Source organism: Filicampus tigris, chromosome 7 (genome assembly GCF_054856515.1).
Source record: "Filicampus tigris isolate MCC_2025a chromosome 7, RoL_Ftig_1.0, whole genome shotgun sequence".
Classification (NCBI taxonomy): Eukaryota; Metazoa; Chordata; class Actinopteri; order Syngnathiformes; family Syngnathidae; genus Filicampus; species Filicampus tigris.
Window position 1 is genome coordinate 16,878,190 of NC_141223.1, and position 24,411 is coordinate 16,902,600.

Below are 24,411 nucleotides of genomic sequence, written 5' to 3' on the forward strand. Positions count from 1 at the left end.
GTGTGTATGTGCATGCATCCGTGTGTGTGTGTGTGTTTGTTTTATCAATCAGATTAGTTGCAGTAGGCCACTGTGGTGTTGACATCAGCATTGCGTCACACATCCACACTTCACAGGACAGGAGCTCAGTGTGTCGGTAAAGCTTTTGCTGTACAGTACTATAGTAATTATGCATGCTCCATTTATTTAGACACACAAAGCTATTTTTAGATGCTAGCGCTCAAGAATGGGTAATTATACGTACAAAAGAAGCATGTACTGAATGCACTTAGAAATAGTCTTTTGTCACAGTGTTATGTTTTTGTATTTATGTATTAGGGTCACACTAAAAATGAACAAAACCGCTCATTCACATCTGTGTACTGTTAATATTATTTCTCATCAACTAAAAAGTGTGAATTTGAGAAAAGTCCCATACTTCCCGAGTTCAATAAACTTCCCGCTTATCCTCACAAGGGTTGCGGGGCATGCTGGAGCCTATCCCAGCTGTCTTCGGGCAGTGGGCGGGGGACACCCTGAATTGGTTGCCAGCCAACCGCAGGGCACACAAAGACAAACAACCGCACTCACAATCACACCTAGAGGCAATTTAGAGAGTCCAATCAACTTACCATGCGTGTTTTTGGAATGTGGGAGGAAACTGGAGTACCCGGAGAAAACCCACGCAGGCATGGGGAGAACATGCAAACTCCACACAGGGACCACCAACCAGTCGACCACCGTGCCGCTCCTTAAAATCCTTCTTGAGCATTATTATCTGACAAGTGAATCATCACAGCACTTTGCTAAGAATATTGATCAACATTTAATATACTGTGGTTTAGCATTTAAACCGGTTGAAACGTTTGCTGGTTATGATGAAAACAGTTTGTTTTTCTCTCACCTTTTCTCCGCTGCACTGAGACAACTCTGCTTTCATTTCCTCACAATCCACCAGCAAGTCGCTAATTGTTACCCGCTCATGCACAGTGAGGCGATGTAATAGTCCACCTATGAGAAGGTTAGGAATAGTGTGTGAAGTACAAACAAAACAATAGTTGCTTAAAATGAAAAAACTTTATGAATTAGTTTGGATGCGACATTTGGGGACCCCTAAAAATCTTGGAGAAAAATATCAAAATAAACATTGAATATCAAATATTTAGTGGAAAAGGTTAATTTTGGCGAATAATACATGTTTCAAAGTCTTCAATTAATAATTAGAAATGGAATATTTTAAGGACAGTTATTTTAGCAGAAAAAAAAATCATTAGCATTAGGGGGAACATTTAGTGATTTTCATGAAAAAAAAAACATAATACATACTGTTTTCTAACGGCTCTATTGTGAACCCAAATCACCGACTGTATATTATTGGTCTGTATTGATATTGGTGGACCAGCCAGGACACCTCTCATGTTGTGTTAGTACTAGATAAATCAAGATGTAATCGATGTGGTTGCTAGTCCAATGATGTGTAAAGCCCTGAATGCTTTTGCATCAAGTCTGTACTTAACAATCCACATTCCCAGCTGCGCAGGAGATTTAAATGCCAATCTCCATTCAGCATGTTCCATCTATGGCAGTGTGCTCTTGTCATGTTATAATCTTGAAATCCTGCCAAATCCCTGGAAATCTGCTCCCTGTGGTGCATCTTGCGCCTACACTCTTGAATCTACTTATGTGCACACAGTCACCATCTCAGCACATTGTGTATTATATTTTCAAATTCCACATTAAAACACGTGTCGCATAAGTTAGCCGTTCTAAAAACTAAAACCGTCCTGCTCTCATCTCGGAATACTTGACGAGCACTGGCTGACGTTATTCTGGTCACCATGGCGCCGCATCACTGTTGCTATGGTTTCCTTATCTTCAGGATATGGCTCAAAGCAGGCCTGACTTATTTAGGGCGCTCCTCAAATTCTTAGCGTGCTGCTGATTTAGCTGATTTAACCCAAGATTGGTTTCTCCTCGCTTCAAGATGAGGGATAAAAATAGAAACACACGACGAGCCCGTTCCAAATAATCCTCCCATCATTTCTCACAATTATGTAACACATTCAACAATTCACACCTAGCAGTGAGCCCATTGTGGCTCCTGAGACTGCTGCACTGTCGCTTCATCTTGCCGCTCTCTGTGTTCTGTCACAGAGTTGACAGATTCTCACATTAAACATCACTCTGATCCCCATCTGCTGTCACGGTGTCATCGAGGATAAGAGGAATACTGTGCTGTTGTACATAAACATCCATTTGGCATGGATTCATCCATTTTCTGTAGGCCTTGTCCTGTTTAGGGTCACGGGTGAGCTGAAACCAGAGCTGACAGTGAGAAAGCTGGGTCCTCTGGACACCCGACAATTACAGGGTGCATTATAGACAACCATTTTCACAGCTATACGTGTGGGTGATTAAGTTCAATCACATTTACCGTACTCCCACAAATACTGCATTTATTTACCATGAGCGATAAATGGGCAGAAATGTCTATTAGGAAGTACCAAACAATGTTAATAACACCTGGTATTACAACATGTCACGAGAAAGAGGGAAAATCAAAATGGCCGTGACAGTGTCAGTGGCAAACTGGGCGGAGCTAGTAGCACCCCGAAAACATGAACATGGAAGCACACAACATTGTGGAGTGATCACATGAAGTTGAAGTCTACAGGAATGATGATCATCGTTCTCCACAGAATGTATGATCATGCTTCATTGCTGCTGTTTTGGATAGTTCAAGTGGGTTCATCCTTAATTCCCTATTGTTGAGTTGCCAACAGTGTAGCAAATCTTTTTTTGTGGATGGGGAATGAGAGGCATATATTCAAGGGAGGCATTCATCTGGTATGGAGGTGAGTACTTAAACTACTTACAACACCAAAATCGAGCGGAGAGAAGCGACTATGAATATGAACGAGAGGTCTTGAAAATAACACTTGGGCATACAGCAAGCAAGGTAATTAATCAGACGAGGCATGGTAGCAGAAGGAGTCATTTGAAATCCCGGTGATTACAATGCGAAACAGGTGCGCCGCTGAATGGGAACGCCCTCCACTCCAGCTGGAGCTGCAAACAGAAAAAAAAAAACAAAGGCAAAATCATGCCATTGTTGATGTTGATTTAAAAAATATCGTAACTTTTTTTTGTAGCACAAAAAGGTTTTTGACATATTTTCACTTATTGTTTTTAAGTTTAACCCAAAAAGCTAAATATGGATTTTACCATGCGTTATAATTTATAAATGTGACATTTCCGAACAAATTCCACCTGTTACTGAACCAAACACGTAATTTATAAATATTACTAAATATATTATGATAATATGTTATATTGTTGTTATTATGAAAACCTGATGCGCTCGAGAAAAAAACAAGGGCAGATTCGCAATCAGCACAAGTAAATCATCTCGAAAATCATCTCTGATTTAAACATTGACTTGTTGACCAGTGTTATTAGACAAGGTAGGAAACACATAATCAACACTATGCAATGTTAACATTTTGAAATGATGACTTTTACAGTATTCCAAGGAAATTACACTGTCACATTACTGGGTGAACTATTCCTAGAACAGGCCTGCGGAGAACAAGAGGCACTACAGCCAAGCATTCATTCAATGAATCACATTTTATTTATACAGCACTTTTCATACATAAAAATGCAACTGAAAGTGCTGTAAAACATCCAAAACACAACATAAAAAGAAAACCCGTTCTCGCCCTCCCTCCCAACAAACCCAAAGACATATATCTACCAGTACATCAGCACTCACACACACGCACACACATACACCCAAAGCACACAACCTGATAAGCTGTGTTAAAAAGACATGACAAGGCACAGAGAAACCATATGAGGAAAGGCTACCCAAGGGGAGCTCATCCATCCTGAAGGGAATGACAGCCCACGGCCACGGGGGTGCCACCACCACAGAGACCCTCGTCCCGGATTAGCCGGGTGGACCCCATACAAAGTGTAGAGGCCACCGGTCATCCGTACCCAAGGAGCTCCTGCGATGACGGTCCCCGCGGGAAGGGCAGCCACCCCCGCCCAATGCGAAGCGCCTCGCATGAGGAAACATGTCAAGCTTCACGTAAGAAAAACAACATTACCTGTGAATGAGGAGATTTGATGTTGAAGTGCTGTACATTGTTTACTCAATTTTATTTCTTCAAGTGGTGGCATGAAATATAATCTTCTGAATCCAGATACATTTTTTTTTTAAGTAGACTATACATCTACTTAAGAAATGTATCTGTCTCCAGATTGTTTCATTTTGTGCCACCACCTCTGTGACGAAACTGAGTAAATTCAACTATCACTTATTTCAGTGTATGGAAGAGACAGAAGAGACAACACAGAGACATTTGGCTGATATAATGCCCTCATGGACGGTGACTGATGGGGGCTCCGAACACAGCAGGTGCTGACCTGGCGGAAGACAAAAACACAACTTTCAGAGAGGAAATTTGCCAGCTCAGTAGATGGAGAACCTGACACAATGAATCAAAGGTTTAAAGCATCCAAGGGTTTCTTAAACTGGCATATATATATATATATATATATATATATATATATATATATATATATATATATATATATAGAGAGAGAGAGAGAGAGAGAGAGAGAGAGTATAAAAAGATGGAAACTCTATTTAAGAACCTTACTAGTGTACTGATTACGGTGCAAATGTTTGTCCACTTATCGACCCTCACTTTCAATATTCTGTTTAATTTTTACAATGTCTGGGTGATTGATGAGGACATCATTGGCACTTCAGACCCATCTGACGTCATGCTTGAGAGTCAACAGAAAACATAATTTGAATGCTGAGTTTTAAAAACATTTTAACAATGAGTCCATTTGATTTGATGTGGTATATTTCGTGAAAATATTCCACCCTGCTGTTGTGTAACCGTTCTTCCTGCTCATGCAAACAGCTGACTTAAAAAGGCAACACAATGCGTGCATACACTTTCACGTTATTAGTGGAGGTGGGAGTCTTCGCGCATGCGCTACAGTGCCATTAAGCCACTACAGTACTGGAAAACAAAAGGGAGTGGGGGAGAGAGACAGAGAGGGAGACAGAGTAATGTCACAATTCACTCTTTAATGGCGACATTTGACTTTGAACGACTTCAAGTGTCTTTGCTATTCTTCGAGGGCTGACAAGAGCGAAGTAGCGTCGTTTTTTGTTGAGCGGAGTACAAATCTCAGAGAGAATCCACAGGTCTTCGCTTTCCCCACCACCCCCACCGCCTCGTCGCTGTTTGTTTTTTGGACAATGTCGACCGAATGAGCACGTCAGGTGAGCGCATTTCAATTAATTATCTTGGCTAGACGAGGAGCATGATAAAGTTAGTTACTGTATGTATGGGGTCGCGATCGTACAGATAAATGAAATGCACAGCTTTGCTGCACCTTACACACACACACACACACACACACATTGTATATATATATATATATATATATATATATATATATATATATATATATATATATATATATATATATATATATATATACTGTACATTGTAATTCCTGCTATCAATTTGAACATTGTGATTTTCAGTCTCGAGGACGGAAGTGAGCTGCGCGCGCACCCGCGCCGAGGTGAGACGCTGTCCTCGGTCCTGAAGTCTTCAAGGGAACCGCGAACTCCTGACCTCATTAAGTGTGAACGTTCTCCCACCAAAAAAGTCAACCTTCAACAGCCACAGCTACAGAGAAAGAAGCTAAATATGCAAACTCCAGCCAGAAGTCATCTACAAACTGTGGTCCTTTTAGTTTGTTTGGGTAAGTGTAAAACTACACCAATAAGTCAGTAGTATGCTTTAGTTGTCGATTATTAGCTAAAGACCGGATGACCATTGTATCCGGATGGCATCTCCAATGGCATTACTGGTAAATAAAAAGTTGGAGCATGAATTGTGATTTTAGCATCTAGTAACTAGAAACTAGTTTGAATGTGTAAAGTGTCAGTCGAAAATATGTTACATGATGTATTATTTAGAAGCTGAATTGGACTGCGGACATTTGCCAAGTAGCCATTATTTTTGCTGAATCACGCCAAGACAACACCTCCTAACATTTTATCCATCCGTCCGTTTTTGTCTTTGTACATTAATTGCATACATGAGTTTTCAGGTTTTATTTTTGGAAAAATGCTCCAAGCACGCTGCATCACTCAGACTGCGCTGAAACTCAGAACTTTGTTCAAATGTGCCGTTCAAGTTATCCAGAACACCCCAAAAAAACAGAGTGCAGTGCAGGCAGTGCAAGTAAAGTAAATAGTTGTGTTCAGAAATTGGAGTGGAGCATACTCTGCCTCCAGCAGCACACATCGAGAACAACGAAGCGCCCGCTTAATGCTTAATGGCAACTTTAAAATTTTTCCTGATGTATTAAAATGGCTTACCTTAATCAGAATTCTGTGTCGCATTGTAGCCAAAGGGACAATCCTGGAGGATTAATGCACTTTTTGGAAACCGAAACCAAGTGATGATGATTCTCTATTTACGTACTTCTGGCAGAGGTTGCTTCTTCTTCGTCTGCTTTAGAAGACGAAAATGTTATGGCAACTTATTTAAGATTTCCACAAGGATTTACAAATTGTGTTAATCCACCAGGATTGTACTGTTATCTACACTGTGATGCAGGATTCAAGTTAAAGTACGCCATTCTCTAAACAGAAGATGATGTTTATGCCCTCAAACATGTGACCATTAGCAACCATCAGACAAAAAGCCCGCCGGCATTGGATGCATTATGAAGCACTCTGTTCTCAGATCAGTGACGCAAGATCATCGATACCGACCTCCTGCATTTATGGAACAAGTGATGTCAAGATCTATGTGTTAAGAAATGGAGGAAAATGACAAAGATATCTCCCCAAGAAATGTTTAAAAAAAAAACTACATTATTTTACCCCCACCACAGATGTGAAAATCCGCAGTATTGATTTTCTAACTACACTTAAATTATAATAAAGGATTTAAAATGAACCTTGGTTTGTTCAGAGATTGTGAGACTAAGCTTCAAACTATTCCTATTCAAATTCTTGGTCTCATTTACCACTTTCTGTGTTTCTTTGCGCTCGTTCCCAACACTGCATGAGAAATGATGGAATCAGTGTTGTCACAATCTGCCTTTGAGGGGGCTTTGGGTTATATAAGAAAACTGTACCCAGTCACACTAGGGATAGCCAAGTGGCCAAATCGCAGAGGCTGCTGCTACCATGCTTCACTTTAGAAGACATCCATCTTTGTTTTCATAATCCCTTTTATTCTTCCCGGCACATCCTTTTCACTTGATTCTGTCGCTTATAATTTGACTATCACGTTTGTTTGTTTTTCTTCTTCTCCTACACCACCTCCTCAATTGCCCAGACCCCTTAAAAGCAAATACTAATGGGCAGAGACCATCATGATTCATGAGTGCTTACTGGCCTGGATGAGCTTGGATTTGTGATCAAGTACTGAGAGTCAAGCCCGTTCCCAGTGCTCACAGAGCTGGAAAATTGAGTGGACGTCACGTTAATGCTTACTGAGCTTTGCCATTTGCTCCAAATTGGATTCAGAGCAGACTGAAGGGCTGCAATAATCGATCGTAGGCCAGACTGGACCTTTATGTTATGTTATTTTATTAATAAATCATGAAAACAAAAAAGTGTGTGGTAAATGGTTGTTTGTATGGTTGATCTGATCTGATCATGTGATTGGCCCCAATTTCCTGTTTTCATTGTATTAATTGTTATCAGGTGATTGGCATCCGGTGAAAAAGACAGGATTTTTTAAATCCATTTTTTAATTTATATATATTCGTGCTGCCAAATAAAAATTTACTAAAATAAACGAATTAATTGCAAAATTGTCCATAATCAATCACAATTAATAGTATTTTTCAACTACAATGTTTTAGTAAGTCTGGAACCGCTATTTACTTTAGTATAATCTTAAGTGTAAGTATAATGAATTAATATGGAAACAAAATAAATGTTGTTTCAAAGACTGTTCTAATAGCTTTCTTTTAATCCTTGAATATAATTGTTTCCTGCTTTTGATCCGATGTGAGACTGAAGGTTTTCTGCTGTTTTTCGGTGTCTATTCTCTTCTGTGTTTTAATTTATTGCTTTCACTTGTTATATTATTGCTGTTTTGTTGTTGTAATGTAAAGTGCTTTGTTACAGCTGTAACTGTTATGGAATGCACTTTAAAAAATAAAGTTGTATTGTATTGTATCAAACACAACAGTTGAACAATACGGCAAAGACGTACAACGAATATGGTATTTGAATTTAGCTTTTCAAAGTGTGCAAATTATTTTGGATTTCTCCAATGAGCCGTCGAGCAACTTTATAAAACTGCGTAAAAGTCCGTCTTTGCGACAGTGACTCTCCTCTAAGTTTGGCTGTGCAGTGAGCAGAGGTCAGTTGCTACAGGAAGTAAATCAAACTGAGTTAAAAATGTTTTGGTGCATTATAACATTTAAATTAATCTCCATAGTTAATGCTTTAAGTTTGACAGCCCATACATTCCTCATTTTTAAAGCTAAACAAATGGCATATATGGTTTGAAAGGATATTAACAGTAATTTGTTTGCATCCTTATTTGAATTTTTAATAATGAATTTTTTTTTGAATTTGCGTTGTTAGCGGCTAATCTAATCGTGCCCTTTTTTCCTATTCCAGTGCATCTGAGCCAGCCGGTATGTGTGGACGTCCCCTCGCGGACGGAGGCGATTCTGGGAAAGATGATGAAATTGACGTGTATCTCTTGTATGAAACGCGAGGAGGTCAAAGCCAAGACCCATGTGGACTGGTATTACATGACCAAAGTGCAGCAAGGCGTCACACCTGATAAAACCCTCGTAAGATGCTCCCCGAGTGTTTTTTGCTAAAAAGATAGTTGTAAAACTAGAGCATCTCACCTCGCTCTCTCTCCTAGATATACAAGTACGAGGGGGACTTTCCGATGGAAGTGGATGGACCGTTCAAGGGCCGCCTGGTGTGGAACGGCAGCCAGGACCTGCAAGATCTCTCCATCAGCATCGTGAACGTCACCTACAACGACAGCGGCGTCTACGAGTGCCACGTGCTTCGCAAGTTCGAGTTTGACTCCTTCACGCCGTCAGCTTACGTCTTGAAGAACATCACGCTAAAAGTGAAAGAAGAAGGTAGGTTTTTATTGCGCAACACTTTCCCCACTTCAGTGGGTTGATTTTTAAAACTGGCATTCGGATTATGGGATTGTGTTATCTGCCTCTTCCACGTGTGAGTGATACGACAAATCGATGTCAGCAGTCCTGAGAAATACGCTACTCAAATCTCATTCTCAATTCTTTGGGATGTAGCTGATGAAGTCATAGTCATTTGAAGCCGGCTGCACACCCAGCGATGCGATCGAATGTCACTGAACTGTTGTGCAGTGGGCGGCAGAGTTATAATAGTTTGGGATTTTTCATTAGCATTTTTGTTTCATTTTGACATTTGTTTTTTATATGCGGTTTTAATGAGTTTTTCGAGCAAGGTTGTTAGTTTTTATTATTAGCTTTTTGTTTTTGGAAAATGCTTAATTTTTTATTAGTTTTAGTATTAGTTTAGGTTTTTTTAAAACAAATATGGAGTATTTGTTGTGCGCAAGATAAAAAAAGTAAGCGTTGATTCCTCTATAGCTACGGATGTACAGCAATACCAAAATAAATATATATATAAAATGAACCACGAAAGCTCATTTCGGTATTAATTCATAAAAAACGGAAAAGGACATTTTTGCTCTAATTATAGTTTTAATTTTACAATTTTAGTTGTAATCATTAGTTTTAATTAACTGTAATAACCTTGGTGTACGGGGTTCTGCAGCTAGCTCAAATGAGCAGGCAACAGTCAAGCACAAGTTTTACTGTGATTCAAATTTTGAATCGCAGGTGAAAAGGTTAAAAATGCCATGTTGTATCACACAAGCTTTCAATACAAAAATCTATGATTCCTGGAATGAAACGAAATCGAGCCACCCGCAGCCAAGCCATATCAATACGGTATGCACATACATCCATACCGTTTATCCTCACAAGGGTTGCGGGCGTGCTGGATCATATCCCAGCTGTCTTCGGGCAGCGGGCGGGAACAGCAGCAGGCAGCACCCTAAACTTGTTGCCAGCCAATCACAGGGCACACAGAGACAAACAAACATTCACACTTACAATCACACCTAGGGGCAATTTAGAGTGTCCAATTAACCTACCATGCATGTTTTTGTAATGTGGGAGGAAACCGGAGAACCCGGAAAAAACACACACAGTCACGGAGAGAACATGCAAACTCCACACAGGAAGGCCAGGGCTGGATTCGAACCTACGACCTCTGCACAGTGAGGTGGGTGAGCTAACCAGTGGTGCAACGTGTCGCTATACACATACTCTACACGTCAACATTTTTAGAACAGCCCAATTTTTGCATTTTTTTAAAAATCGAATATTCATGCAGTTTCATGTCTCCATTGTAAATAACTGCTTGATTTTAATAATAAATTAAAAAAAACATTAAAGGAAAAAAACACTCTTGCGCGGATTTTCACTGAGCACTGCAGCTTCCTCTCACTTTCCAAAACCAGATTTGTCAGATTTATTGAAAACTCTAAATTGTTCATAGGTGTGAATGTGAGTGTGAATAGTTGTTCATCTAAATGTGCCTTGCGCTTGGCTAGCTTCCAGGCCAGGATGTGGGTGAATGATTCTCTCATGAATAAACGGGCAAAAACAGAAAAGAAAGTATTCGAACAAGGAGTGGAGTGGCGTATTTCTGTTATTTGATTGATGAGAAATGACGCAAGGCAGGGTAGTTGAGGCCGGCGAGTCCAACCATTTGCATTGTGAAGCAAAATAGAATGAAAGCAAATATCTGTGTTCCCATTTTCATTTGTGTTTCCACCAAAATTGGACGCTTCCTTTAGCCCTCCAAAGTGATATATAAATCTGTAACATCCACCCATTATCCAAACTGCATGTCCTCATTGTGCTTCTTCCAATTGGTTGGGGTAAAATGTTAAATACAAACTGAAGCTAACCTTACCTCTGTCCTGAATATGTAACCTCTTTTTCTATCGCTTGCCTTTTATTATTCAGCCAAATCCAATCATCCAAAAGCCAAACTATGTGTTATACACATTGCTAACCCAACACATTGAATCAAGGAGCATTAGTGTGCAGGTCTGGCGCGCATAACGCTCCTTCCTCCTCGTCCTGTTTTGGTGACGTCGACAACTGAAGGATTAATTGTGTGTTTTGTTTTGTCTTGTCTGCCCTTTTCTGCTTTCTTTTCGCAAGGGGTAATGTATTCTGCTTCGTGCATCTTTGACCTGCGTTTGAACGCTTCCATGAGACCGTACGTTGACAATACATAACCTCGATATAACATTTGGTACACCCTCACAACCAAATAAGATCCAATGTGAAGATTTGATCTGAAGATAGATTCATCTATTCAATGGGTTTATCTTTCTAACAATGAACTGAAAGATTTATCTGTGCATAAGAAATATTTTTTTTAAAGCAGAATTGATCCGACATTCCTTGTCCTGGATCTCATTTGCTTGCACACAGGTCTGAATATTTTGACCTGTTTTCCTTCATGACACCCCCCTCCATTGATTATGTTTAGTATGTACTATGACTAATTAGTCGTTGCATAACAACAGAGACAAATATGTCTGTTATGCCTCCACGGAATAGCAGTCTTTTTCTTTTGCCTGCAAGCGGCTTTTTTCCTTCATATCCCTGCACTTCTTCACTATGAAGCGAACACACAAAGCATCCCCCATGTTCAGTAAAGGATAGCGCGGTATTATGTTCCAGTAATGATGTTCATTGTTGTCAAATGGACTGTATAGCCCGCTGCAAATGTGTGTGTGTTTGCGTGAGTGTGTACTTTGCCATGATAGGATTATATTACAATAATAGGCTCTATTTGCCGAGGCTGCAGCTTCACATCTCTATGTGGAATTTGGCACCTTGTATTCATGTACACCCTTATTCATCATAGTGAGTTTGAATATGAATAAGATGATGATTTAATGAGACAAATCCAAACAGTTAAGTGTTTTGCATCGGTGCTAATCAGTGAGTTGTATATGAAGTTTAAATCTTCCCCATGTCTGAAAGCCACTGTGATTTTACACAATTCATCTTATTTCACTGTTTTAAGGCCAACTTGTGGAGTTTTTTTTTTCTTTTGTATTGGAGTGATTTTTACCAGTAAGATAATCAAAAGTTGTAGTTGCCAAGCTTTAATGAAGATCATTAAAATCTTCACAAGTAACCTTTAACCTCACGGGCTGTATTGTTTGTAGCATTAGTGAAACAAGACATGTTAAAAAAAATCTGCCCTTTAAAATGTATAATTTTAGTTGACTTACTAAACATATTTAATATATAGCAAAATCACAAATCTATGTAAAGGCAGACTTTCTCATACATCTCTTGTATTGATTTCCATTACATTGTGCAGTTGTACCTTATGAATTATCCAGCGAATGGGGTCCATATATTACTGAAAACATGATGCAATGCTCCGATGCATCTCATAAGCATCTGAATTCATCCTATTAATATTAATTGTGGTCTTCTTTGTGACACCTGATTGTTTATTGTGGGTTGCACACATCCTGCTTAAATCTGTGAATAAAAAGTATTGCTTTATTCACTCTACAAAAGAACCGAAAGGTACTGAATAAAACATGTTTCTTGCTGCTGTTTGTGCTCTCTTAGCCAGCCCAGACACCACAGCCCTCTACTCAGAGATCATGATGTACTTGCTGCTGGTCTTCTTGACCTTCTGGCTGTTGATAGAGATGGTTTACTGCTATCGCAAGATCTCCCAGTCTGACGAGCTGGTGCAGGACACAGGGTGAGTGTCATTGAGACGAATGGCAAGCAGCGAGTGGGAGGCGAGCGATAGATTAGGGCTGAATTGAAATGACAGCCATCAAGTTGCGTCATGGAAAAGTTTCAGTAGAGAAGGCAATGTCGTGAAAGTAATCCTTATTTACACTGTGTGACAACGCTGTAGTTTCAATGTCAGGCCAATAGTGGGCAACGTCACTTTGGAAAGAACTTTATTGTAAACCATGTTTGTCCTGTTTTATCTAAATAATCTCGGCCCATTGGAATGAATGGAAATCCCCCAAAACAAAAAAAGTTTGTAATGTGTAGTTTAACTCATTCATTGCCATTGACGGATTTACTTGTCTTTTCATAGTTAAGCCATTCAATCGCAGGAAATGATTTACATTTTTTTCAAACGTTAAGTGTAAAAGGGGGTCTGAAAATGTCTGACAGTGGACGAGTTAATAACTGTATAATATTTTAGTTTGTGAAAATAATGTAATGACATAGAGTAATGACATCATTCCAAACATTTTTTCAATTTCTGGCACCGTTTCCTTCAATGGACATTGTGCTGCTCCTTCTGGTGTGGGCGCCTTAGCCAGTTTGGGGCAGTATAATACAGACAAACGGATATATTATATTATATAAGGAGATGTTTTCAGATCCTCAGTAAGACGCAGGCATATTAGCCATTTTTCGCTGAGGATATATATTAGAGGTGGGAACGATAATCGTTTTTTCGATGCATCGTTCGGCGTATCAAAAAGATTCTGAATCGATTCATAGTTATTATTAATCGATATTTAAAGTTTAAATAAAAAAATAAAAGCATGCGCAAGTGATTAAGTGCATTTGTACGTCAGACGTCTGTGCTAGGCTAAGCTAATACGTGACAAAATGACCGAACAAGCAAAACCTCATACGAGCGCAACGAAGTCAAAGTGTGAAGTATAAATCATTACTCTTCCATGAGTTTTTTTGTTTATAAAAAGGTACTAGTGTTTTGCATGGACTATAAAATGTAAGCCAATGTAGTGATGCATCGGAATCGGAATCAAATTGAATCATAGGCCTCTGAATCTGAATTGATCCAAAACGTGGGCCTCTGAATTGTAATTAGATCGAATCGTGAGATACCCACAGATTCCCACCCTAATATAAAGTATATTTAACTTTCATAGTTTCTATTGGATGCCATTATTTAAAAAAATAAAATAAATATCCCTAAAACGGTTCGTAACACATCAACACACAAGTCAAGGAAGTTATATCGGTAGGTTTTCATGCTTTATTGAGGAAATTCTCGAATCAATCCTTGGCACAGTCAACAGCACAGTCCCCGACTAGTTAGCACACCCGCCTCCCAGTTCTGAATTTGGGGGTGCAATTTTGGGCTTTGGCATTCCTGTGTGGACTTTAATATGTTCTCCCGGTCAAGCTTAATCCCAAGTAAAAAAAAAATGTGTTTGGTCAATGAAGATTCAAAATTATCCTGAGGTGTGAATATAAGCGTGTGTGGGTGTTTGTCTGTTTGTCACACACATTTGTGGTGCACTACTTAGCGGACTGACGCTAACTTTATGATCGCTGCATAGGCTTTCCCAACATGTAACTCTTGTGACTGTGTTATGCCACTTTGTGTTATTTTGTACAGGTAGGGTGTGATATAGTTACAGCGTTTGGGGCTGGTTGTGTCCCACAGACCTTGTATTGCAACTTCAATAACAATGATAGGAGTTGTCAGTGTTACTTGACTTTGTGCGGATTGCGCCATTCATTTCAAACATTTAGAAAGTGAGGAATCGTCAAGCATTCAAAGAGACTAAAGAGACAGAACAGAGCCCAGGAGAAAGCAGCCAGACAGATGGTCCGAGAAAGAATTGAGTCCGCGCACATCTGTATGTAACCCTCGTGTAACAGTAACCTGTTTTTTAACAAAACGCTTCTGACGGCGCCACATAAATCTCTACTGAATGCTCCCTTTTTCTTTAAATCTGCCGTCTTACCGATGCGGCTCTGTTAGAGACCGAGTGTTTGCGTCACCTTGTTAGCGCTGACAAAGACCCAAAGGCACCTGTGTAGTCAGTTCCCACCGGATGGCCATTGTGTCTACGGGGCCCGCCGATCCAGACTGACGGCATTTAAACAGGCAATTTATGTGTGCAACGAAACAATCGCGGCACGCAGGCGTGAGCCTCTCTGTGTTTTTGTTGACAATTAAGGCTTTTCTCAGATTCTTGCCTTCATGCACAGACAATTTACTGCACAATGCATTTCCAATGTTTCCAGAATAGTGACGATACAAAGGATGAAGTGCGCATAAATCAGTTTCTGTTGACTGCAATTTTTAACAAGGCAAACACCTAAATATATATATATATATATATATATATATATATATATATATATATATATATTTATATTATCTTGCTTGTATGAGTAAAAACAAACTGTCTACTTACCAAACTACCACCATACCTACTTGACATCTACACAGTACCTGCGGACTTTGCTCCTTATATCTACCTAAAACCTTACCTATCGCCGTCATAGCCTTGCCACATTTACAGGTGCAACGAATGATTGCTCAGCCCTATAGAACACAAACCACAGCTGCAGTATGTTGAGGTTTTATTCGGCCAACTATTGGTTTTTCAATGGTATACATACAGTAGCTTACCTGTGATGATGATGATGTGGCATTCATTCCAATTCAATATACCCTTTACTATCACCCTGCAACTGAGAGGTGACTAAGATTTAGTATGCTGGCTTAGTTTCTTCCCTCTCCCATGATCCTGAATAGGAATTTGACGGTACTCTGTTAAACTGAGTCCTGCTCCGTAAAAGCCGGTTTCTGTTCTCACTTCTGCGTGAAAGCGGCAGTCACTGGCGTCATCAATGAAGTCACGCACTTTCAAATCATTGTTTTGTAACTTTCTCGCTATCTGCTGTAGTGTCTTAAGTGCGTCGTATTTCATCCTCATGCTTGCTGGCGTTATCCTCCAATCACGAGTCCTTCATTTTATGCCATTCATCCTCCCTGTCATACAGTGGATATATGCACAATGTGATGCGATCACTACAAGGCTCGGTGTTATAAAGATAATAATGCTCAGTTTTGACACGCCAAGAGAGATATTACAATTTATCAAACGTCTACACACCCGTGTTCAAATACCAGGTTTTTGTGATGTAAAAAATATGTGATTAAAAAAGAAAAAAAAAGCAAGCCTTTTCCATACCCTTTACAGCACAATTGAAAAAAACTACTCCCACAGTCCACTAGAACAGCTGAACTTTATTCAGGGTTAATCTGAGGCACTTTAAATTGGGCCAGATGTGTGCTGACTCCCATTTAATGTTGAGTTTGAATATGACTGGCTAATTCTGAACACAACCACATCCCCAGTTATATATACTTATTCAACCACAATACCTCCATTGTTAGTTTTTACTTCCCCTCTGAAAGAATTATTATTTTTTAATTGCGTTGTACAGGTTATAGGTAACACTACTTTTTGGAATCTCTCTTTATATTAACCCTTGTGTGGTGTTTGTATTTTTGTTCCTCAGCCAGCGTTCATGGCTCTGGTGGACCCGTTAAAGTTGTGGGTTTTCAAAACAACACAATCAAATAATTTTCTGTTAAAATACTCAACAGATGTTTACTACATCCCAATTGCAAGTCACATGAACAGCAAACATTAACATTTGCCCTTTACCTTTGTTAGATCACATTTATGGATTAATGTGTTACTCGTTTTTTTTTTTAAATACAATAAAAAAAAAAAAAGAAAATCCCATAACTGTGTGTTATGACCATGAGGAGAAGGTTTCAGATATCCCTTGTGTCATTTTTCTTTTAAAAACTGAAAACGGTTCCCACAAACCCGAACACCATACAAGGGTTAATATCTTTGTCCAATGTTTTTAATGACACAAACGTGACATTTGAACACGGGTGGTTAGACTTACAATGTTATATCCACTGTATATTAATATGCTGATTATTGTGGTTGTATGGGGGGCATGGTGGAACTTGTGGCACATCTGCCTCACGGGTACTTCAGCTTCCTCCCACATCCCCAAAACGTGCATGTTCGATTCATTAAAGATTCTAAATTACCCGTAGGTGTGAATGTCAGTGGTTATCTGCAATAATAAACATACAGTATTGTAAAATGAATACCTCAGCCAAAACTTGAAATGCTTTGTAAAGGCAGACTGCACATCTATTGTTTCAATAAGGTACGAATTTTCATGTGGTTGAATGTAAAATGGAAAAAATGCTATGTTTTCACGACGATGGTGTAGCGTTATAAATCACCGTAGCTACCTTACATAATGATTCAGCTATTAGTTGTTTATTGACAAAAGGAATGGGCTCTGCTTTTCCAGGTATTGACGGACCATGACGGGGCAATAAAGATCAGCGCTCCCAGAGTCCTGCCAACCAAACCCCTCTCCCCATGTGATGCCGTTTTCCTGTGAACAAACGCCAGTTTATTACCTTTCTGTGCTAAACTCAAGTGCCCTCAGTAGATAACGCCAGTTCAAGATTCAATGTCTACTGTCGCGCAAAAAGCGGCTGCATTTCATGTGAACCTGGCCTCTTATTCATAATATGTAGTGCCTCTGTGATGTGGACCCTTTAAATAGATACAATCAAGGCAGCACACTATCCTAGTGCTGTCGCAGGCTGTGGCTACTCAGCTTTTTGTATCGGCAGTAGTTTTTTTTTTTTTTTTACTATTTTATAAGACATGCCTGGTTTTATTAGTATAGGCAAATACCTTTGTAAGAAGAATTACACAGCTTTTTTTATTATGACGTGCATTGCTGCTATATATAAGAAATATATGACTATTATCTTTTCCCTGCTGTATTTCTGTTGCCTTTTACCATCATCCTACTCTCTCTGTGTAAATCTTTCATCCATACGCAGCAGGGAGGTCTTTGAACCCACTTTTTTGCCACTTGTTGCTGGTGTTCCATGTTCCGTAACGGTTTTATCACGACGTTGTAATATTTGTACATATTTTGCAATTCAAGACATGTGACACTGCTCCTGTTGTGCAAATGTTTGAGTAAATTCCACTAAATTCCACATTTGTTGTCAGTGTTCTTGAAATGTTCTAAAAACTTGGTAATATGGATGCCGTTGGCGAGAAGAAATGCTAAAGTCAGACTAGAATTGGGGACTGACCACACTGTCGTAGGAATCTAAACATACAACGTGTATTTTTTGTGATAGTCACAGAGGATAGATCCAACAAAATAGCAGTGCCAGCAATACTAAGCTTGCATTAGCAATGTAAACAAGCCAATGTTAGCCATGGTTGCTACGTTGTTAGACTGCCTTATCTGTAATGGAGTGTTACTATTTGAAGTTCACTTTTCTGGGAATCTACAACCAATTCAAAATCAAAAAGTGGTGATACCTGTCAAGCAGAAATGGTGCTAATTTTGCTTCTTTTCTGAATCCTCTCAGTTGCTTGATTTATGGTGGCATTAAACAAAAGACTGCACAACAAAACCTCACTAGCGTTCTACTTGAGGTCGAGCTAACAAAGTATGACTTCTAATCTTTATCAATCTGACCAAGGGAAGCCAAATCTTACGGGATCGTGAAATGAAAAGAAAGTGCAAAGAGGATACAATGCAGGAAAGACGATGACATGATGCTGGATGCTCTTTTACAAATCCCGTAACCCAGAGCAGTCACAGATACAGCAGCGGTTGTCATAGCGAACAAGCTATGCCTTTAGCAAGGTGGAAATGCCTGGCTAAAATGCCCGCCAAAACTCAAGGTCAGATATTATATAGTCCGAGGGGTGAAGGGGTAATGTCGCAGGTGAAAACTTTATCCAACCATCAGTTTGATATGAAATGGTTATCGATTGTGCAACACATCTTTTAAAGTGGTCGTTCAGAGTCCTTGTCCTTTTCTCCCGGCATGCTGCTTCCCTTTCGTGTTACCGTTTATCTCCCCGAGGGTACAGCCCAGTAATGTGGCCCACATACGTACCAAAATACATTTCAATTAAATCAGACGGCCTCCTGCTGCTGGCAAGCATTTGAAGTCACATCACATCAACCACTCAAGACAAGCCATGACTATAAACGCCTCAATTTGGATCCTTTTTCCCTCTCATGGATGGGATGTGTAATCACGCAACATGTGCCTAAAATCAATAACGCACAGACAAAACAAAGGTAAAATAGCAGCCTTGAGGATAACCTAGAGGGGTTTTAGTTTTATTTTTAAATATCTACATTTTTATTGATGTGACACATGTCCATCCATGAAGGGTCTTTGTCTCCCTCTAGTGTAAAGTGACATCAAACATGTCATCATTCTGTTGCTGATTACACTCTCATTTCACGTTTGCTGCCATTGATTTGGGACGGCATTTTGATAAGGAAAACTCGGTGCAGGATGCCTGAGCCGAGATGATGTGGAATGCTGTATGCAGCCAGACGTGCCTTAGTGATTGTAGATCAATAGTTATTTTCCTGGAGGTGGGGTCTGTCTTTTTTAGCAGTTAAGTGTTATGATAGACTTATTGATAAAATGCAAAGTGTGTCATTATGAAGCTTTGCTTTGCTTCTTCTCACTGGGGTGCAAACCACTTATTCCTCCGGCTGTCCAAATGTACGCTGGAAACATTTTTGTTGTTTAAACTCAATAACATCTCTATTCAATTCATTTTGTTACCCCTTACCGTTCATTTTAATGCACACGTCCTACTATGCTCTATGTCCATTTTGTTTCTTTGTTGTTGTTTTAATAATTTTTCTGTACTCGATTTTAGTGTATACTTTGATTCAAATACTGTTTAAGTCCGAGCACATACCAAGTATTGTTGCCGAATGCGACTGAAGTGAACCATTGTGGGGAAAAAATACATTTGGAGATTCTTCACTCTTTGGCCACACACCAAGCGACTGAGCATCACGCATCTGTCGACACACTACAATGGAAAATATTGTAACCCTGTATTCGGTTTTGAGGCAGCACTTACAGGATTGTGCATTGTTTTATTTTTTTACTGAACCATAAAAACATGGAGGAGAAAGTTTTGAGTTTTTGAAAGGCTATTCGCAATGATCGATCGCCCCATTCACTGACTGCATTGCGGCGACAAAGACTCTCCGCACTTTCATACTTTTCAAGTTGTACACTTTCACCGTAGTTGGTAGAGGTGGAAAGACCTTTTCAGACAAGCACGCCGTACATGGCTGATTTCAGTTTCACAACTGAAACACTTTCACTCACTCTTACAGCCTGCCAAAACACTCTTGCACGTTACTGAAACACTGCCATACACACTAATGAACTGCTCTCACACTAATAAAATGTTCTTACACTGTTGAAAACGTCCCACACGCACTAGAGAAATTTGTTTTGCTCACACAGAACCGTACCACACACCCACACACTACTGATGCTCTTATGAGCTGAATTTTCCCCCTGCTAACACACAACTGAAACTCTCTGTCACACACACACACTACTGAATTTATGTTCTCTCATATTAACTACTAAAATGTCTTCACACGCGCACCATTGAACTTGTTTTACACTGTTGAAGCGCTCTCATACAACTAAAATGCTTTCACACACACTTAAACACAAACACAAACAAAAGGCATGTTTCAGTATATTATAATGAGCATTTTTTATTTGACGTGTAAAATGAATTCAGTTGTATTTGTGAGAGGAGGTATGTGTGCGTGTGGGGGTGTGCGTGTGTGCGCGTGTGCGTGTGTAAGAGAGCGAGAACATTATACCTGACGGCCCCAGTACTCCAAAATCCAATTTTGTATGGCATTTGTGTAACCTGGTGCAAAATAAAAAATATTTAACACTCTCTTGTAGAATTCATTCACACTCAACTCAGTCTTTTTTTTCTATTATTCTAGAAACTCCCCACCCATAGAATTTAGCGCTCCGAAGCATTGGGGGTGTTTGATGGTAACATTCTGCCACAGGCCAATTCAATAGTGTAGCAATGTGCATGGAACACACGGTGACATTTTGCAAAGGTGTCGTGTATTGAACTTCATAACTGTCTCTCAATGAACTCCAGTCGAGCTGCTTTTCCTAGCGTGGCCTCATTTATTATGTACAGTACACGGATCAATTGGCCTGCTTAAAAAGGTAACGTTTGTGGTCACTGACACTATTCCACAAAGGGCAAAGTGTGAAAGCATCTTCCAATGCATTTCCTGGTTTAATTAGACTTCGTATTCAAACAGTCATCTTCAGCATGCTGTTCATATTGATTTGCTAAAATAAAGAAAATGAAAAAGTTAAGTAATTCTTGGAACACTCAGATTTAGCTTTAAGGAGCTCTCTTGTTAAAATAAATGGACACAGAAGACCAGAGCGATGACTTTGCAGAGATTAAAGATACAATCATGTCATGAAAAAGCTTATTCAAATGACTGGCCAATTTCAAAGTGTGACAAATGGTTGTGCATGGTTGTCATATTTTGATGAAGGCCAAATAGCTTGCGCACATGCATTGCATTCAACATCAACACTCCATCGAACTACCACCGTCTCTATTAGTTTATCCTTTAAATGGAGCATAAATTCCACATCTCAAAGGCCTTAAACCATTTGATGCACAATATGGGTCAAAAGTGACCTGAGTTTACATTTACTATATTTCGGCAATGAATTAATTTCAGCAGTCAGGATTCAAGGTATTCCTCAATTAACTTGTTTTTGATCATTATACACCCTTTATTTGTTTTTTTTTCTTTTCTTACTTTTTGAATAAAAGCCATATTTGATTCACTAGCCCTCTAGTACATAACATGGGTCAAAAATGACCCACATTCTTTTTCTGTTTAATGCATGCATTGCTTCGTGTTTCGATGATATATCTTTGAAATATATATATTTTTGATCAATTACTATGACAAGTATGCATTGAATATCTTGTTTTTGTTGAGCACAAATCATTTTTATTAGTCCTTTCTTAGATAATGAACAAGCACAGCTTTTGCATTTGGACATCAAGTTTAGACACATGGGTCGAAAACGAGCCACATCCATTTACAGTAAAAATTGTGTGAAATGTGTTTCCCTTTGCCCATCTAATACATGTAAGTATTGTTTTTTTAATTGCTCTAACGCTACCTACCACAATTGTGAAAGATGACTACATATTATTTGGTTTAGGTTACCTTGAGAAAGTACTTGTCAGAACTAATTACTGTTGGCTAGCTGACGGTTGAAATATTCTTTTTGAGTCGGATATTCTATTGTAGTGAGCTAACTCTCACCTCTACTTTATTTATATAATGTATGTATGTATGTGTGTGTATATTGATGTGCTTGTGAAAATAATGTGCTTCTGATTTTTCTTATCCAGGGTATGGCTGTTCGCAGACTCACTGCTGAAATGGTTGCAGCAATGCTACAGGATGAACGAGACAGGGAACATGAGGAGGCAATGTCCAAAGGTTAGGGCCCTGAATAACGTTGCTAGGTCTCTAGGTCCCTGATCCCCTTCCCTGCCCTCCTCAATGACTTCTACCAGAAGTTCCCTCACAACCGGGCAGAGAAACTTGAGATGGCAATTTAACAAGGAGCTAGGCAAAGAGCTTCGTATGCCACATATGAAGAGGTGCATGGAGGGCATGACCAAAGTCCAAAACAAAAGCACATTATTGAGGCAACGGGAAGTTGTGGGTTGAACAAAAACACAAAGACACACAAGAGGAGATGAGATAGTAGGCCCAAAGAAAGAAGGAAGAGGTGTGCAACTGGCCAGTTTCCAAAGACAGAAAAGTCAGCAGCTGGTATTCCCAGGGCTACAGGCCTGGGTGCAAGGAGCAAAAACATTTAGTGCTTCTTTGTGAGACGGGAAAAATTGAGATGGCAATTTGTGTTCTTGTGATTGTCTCCTGTTGTATTTTGTTTTGTTTGGTCACATTTGACCAGTTTACAGTTATTAATTAAAGTAGAGGTGGGTTCTGTTCAAGTGCCGTGTTACCTGTTATCGTAGGTAGAGTATGTGACAAAATTACAATAATAAACACGTTGGAAATATTAAATACATAAGTGTTTAATCCCACTCACTGCTGAAGTAATTTATTTATTTATTGTTTGAAACAAATGATCATTGTAGTATTGAGTCATTTATTTTTAAATCACACTTGGAAGATTGGGTCATTTTTGACCCATGCGTGGAAACTTTATTTACTAATATCAAAACAATGATTGTTCATAAGGTATGAAAAGAAAAATGCAAATAATGATCTGCCGTGGTTAAAAACAAGGTACTTAAAGAATACTTGGCATATGCAATCACTAAAAAAAGTTGATTTCAAAAGATAGATCAAAGAAAAAACTGAATAAAAAAAAAACCCAAAATGAAATAGCATTGGAAATGAATGAGGGTAATTCATGTTGTCCATTAGAAGGGCTGTACAAAGAGGTTTACCATTTTATTTCTGATCAATGTACACTCAGCACTCCATCTTGACAGAAAAAAACAGAAATGTAGAAGTCTTTGCAAATTTATGAAAAAAGAAAATCTGAAATGTCATATGGTCACATATATATATATATATATATATATATATATATATATATATATATATATATATATATATGTACATATACATATATACATATGTTTGAGTTGCCAGGCACCTCTTCATTCAAGTTGAATTATACCTTATAATGCTATTGCACACTTGTGTCAACATACTACCACCTAAAAATACATTCAATTGCTATTGCTAATTTAACGCTGGCATTGATTAAAAGAGTACAAACACGAAGCCGGCGGCATCCGAATACAAATCCGCGATGGTGTGAAGCACTCACCGTACAAAAGGCCTTTGAAAACCTCACAAAAGAAAACTGCCCTACAACATCTTCACAAAGCACCATCTTAAAGGTCTAAAGCCATGAGTGATGCACAAACAAAACAATGAGCCAACTAACTCCGTCTATTAAGTGGATATTAACGGAGACTTGCCTCCGTGACATATGAGAGTCCTTCTACAACGAAGCATCACAGGGATCGATTTTAAACAAATAAACCAACATAATCCAGCGAACCTTAATATTTCCACTTATCGTCTATAAAAAAAGACTCATAAGTTAAATAGAGGCAACAAGTACGCCACACAGCTTCCACAGAACGAGGAAACTCAACTGAACTGAGTTTTGCACACTTCTGCAACACTTTTCAAACATAAGTTGCGTTCAAGAGCGGCAGTGTATTTGAATTTGCATTTGTGTGTAGTTCCTATTTTCACCGCTTTGAATTGGCTTAAATTGCGAAAAAATTACAGACAAAGTAGGGACGGACCATTAGTATTGATTTGGGAAAAAAAAAAAAAGGAATATGACCATATTTGGACATACGACGTTTCTGCCGGACAGTGACGATAATCCTCGTCGGCGACAGCCAATAGACGTCGAGAACATAATTTGCACATCACTCGCCGCACAAGCAGACACCGCCAAATAAAGAAGAAATATCAAATAAATACAACAGACACACACAG

The 24,411-nt window shown here is 39.1% G+C and overlaps 1 protein-coding gene across 2 annotated transcripts; it reads left to right on the forward strand.

Moving 5' to 3' along the window:
• Positions 1–4,978: 4,978 nt before the first annotated feature.
• On the forward strand, positions 4,979–22,947 carry scn3b (sodium channel, voltage-gated, type III, beta). Of its 2 annotated transcripts, XM_086036495.1 has the most exons (6): positions 4,979–5,290; positions 5,558–5,781; positions 8,675–8,853; positions 8,931–9,159; positions 12,748–12,886; positions 17,269–17,977. In XM_086036495.1, exons 2-6 carry the CDS (start codon positions 5,727–5,729, stop codon positions 17,273–17,275), a joined length of 609 nt encoding a protein of 202 aa, XP_085892621.1. In that variant the 5' UTR covers positions 4,979–5,290; positions 5,558–5,726; the 3' UTR covers positions 17,276–17,977. The 2 variants fall into 2 exon arrangements, with proteins under 2 accessions (XP_085892621.1, XP_085892622.1); XM_086036496.1 differs by lacking the exons at positions 12,748–12,886; positions 17,269–17,977 and adding an exon at positions 22,260–22,947.
• Positions 22,948–24,411: the final 1,464 nt, after the last annotated feature.

What these genes read in the sequence shown, in the direction of transcription:
- scn3b (XM_086036495.1), top strand. Translation starts at nt 5,727, where the DNA reads ATGCAAACTCCAGCCAGAAGTCATCTACAAACTGTGGTCCTTTTAGTT. An exon ending in TCACACCTGATAAAACCCTC is followed by an intron (nt 8,854 to 8,930) that starts GTAAGATGCTCC and finishes TCTCTCTCCTAG; the next exon opens with ATATACAAGTACGAGGGGGA. An exon ending in GCTAAAAGTGAAAGAAGAAG is followed by an intron (nt 9,160 to 12,747) that starts GTAGGTTTTTAT and finishes GTGCTCTCTTAG; the next exon opens with CCAGCCCAGACACCACAGCC.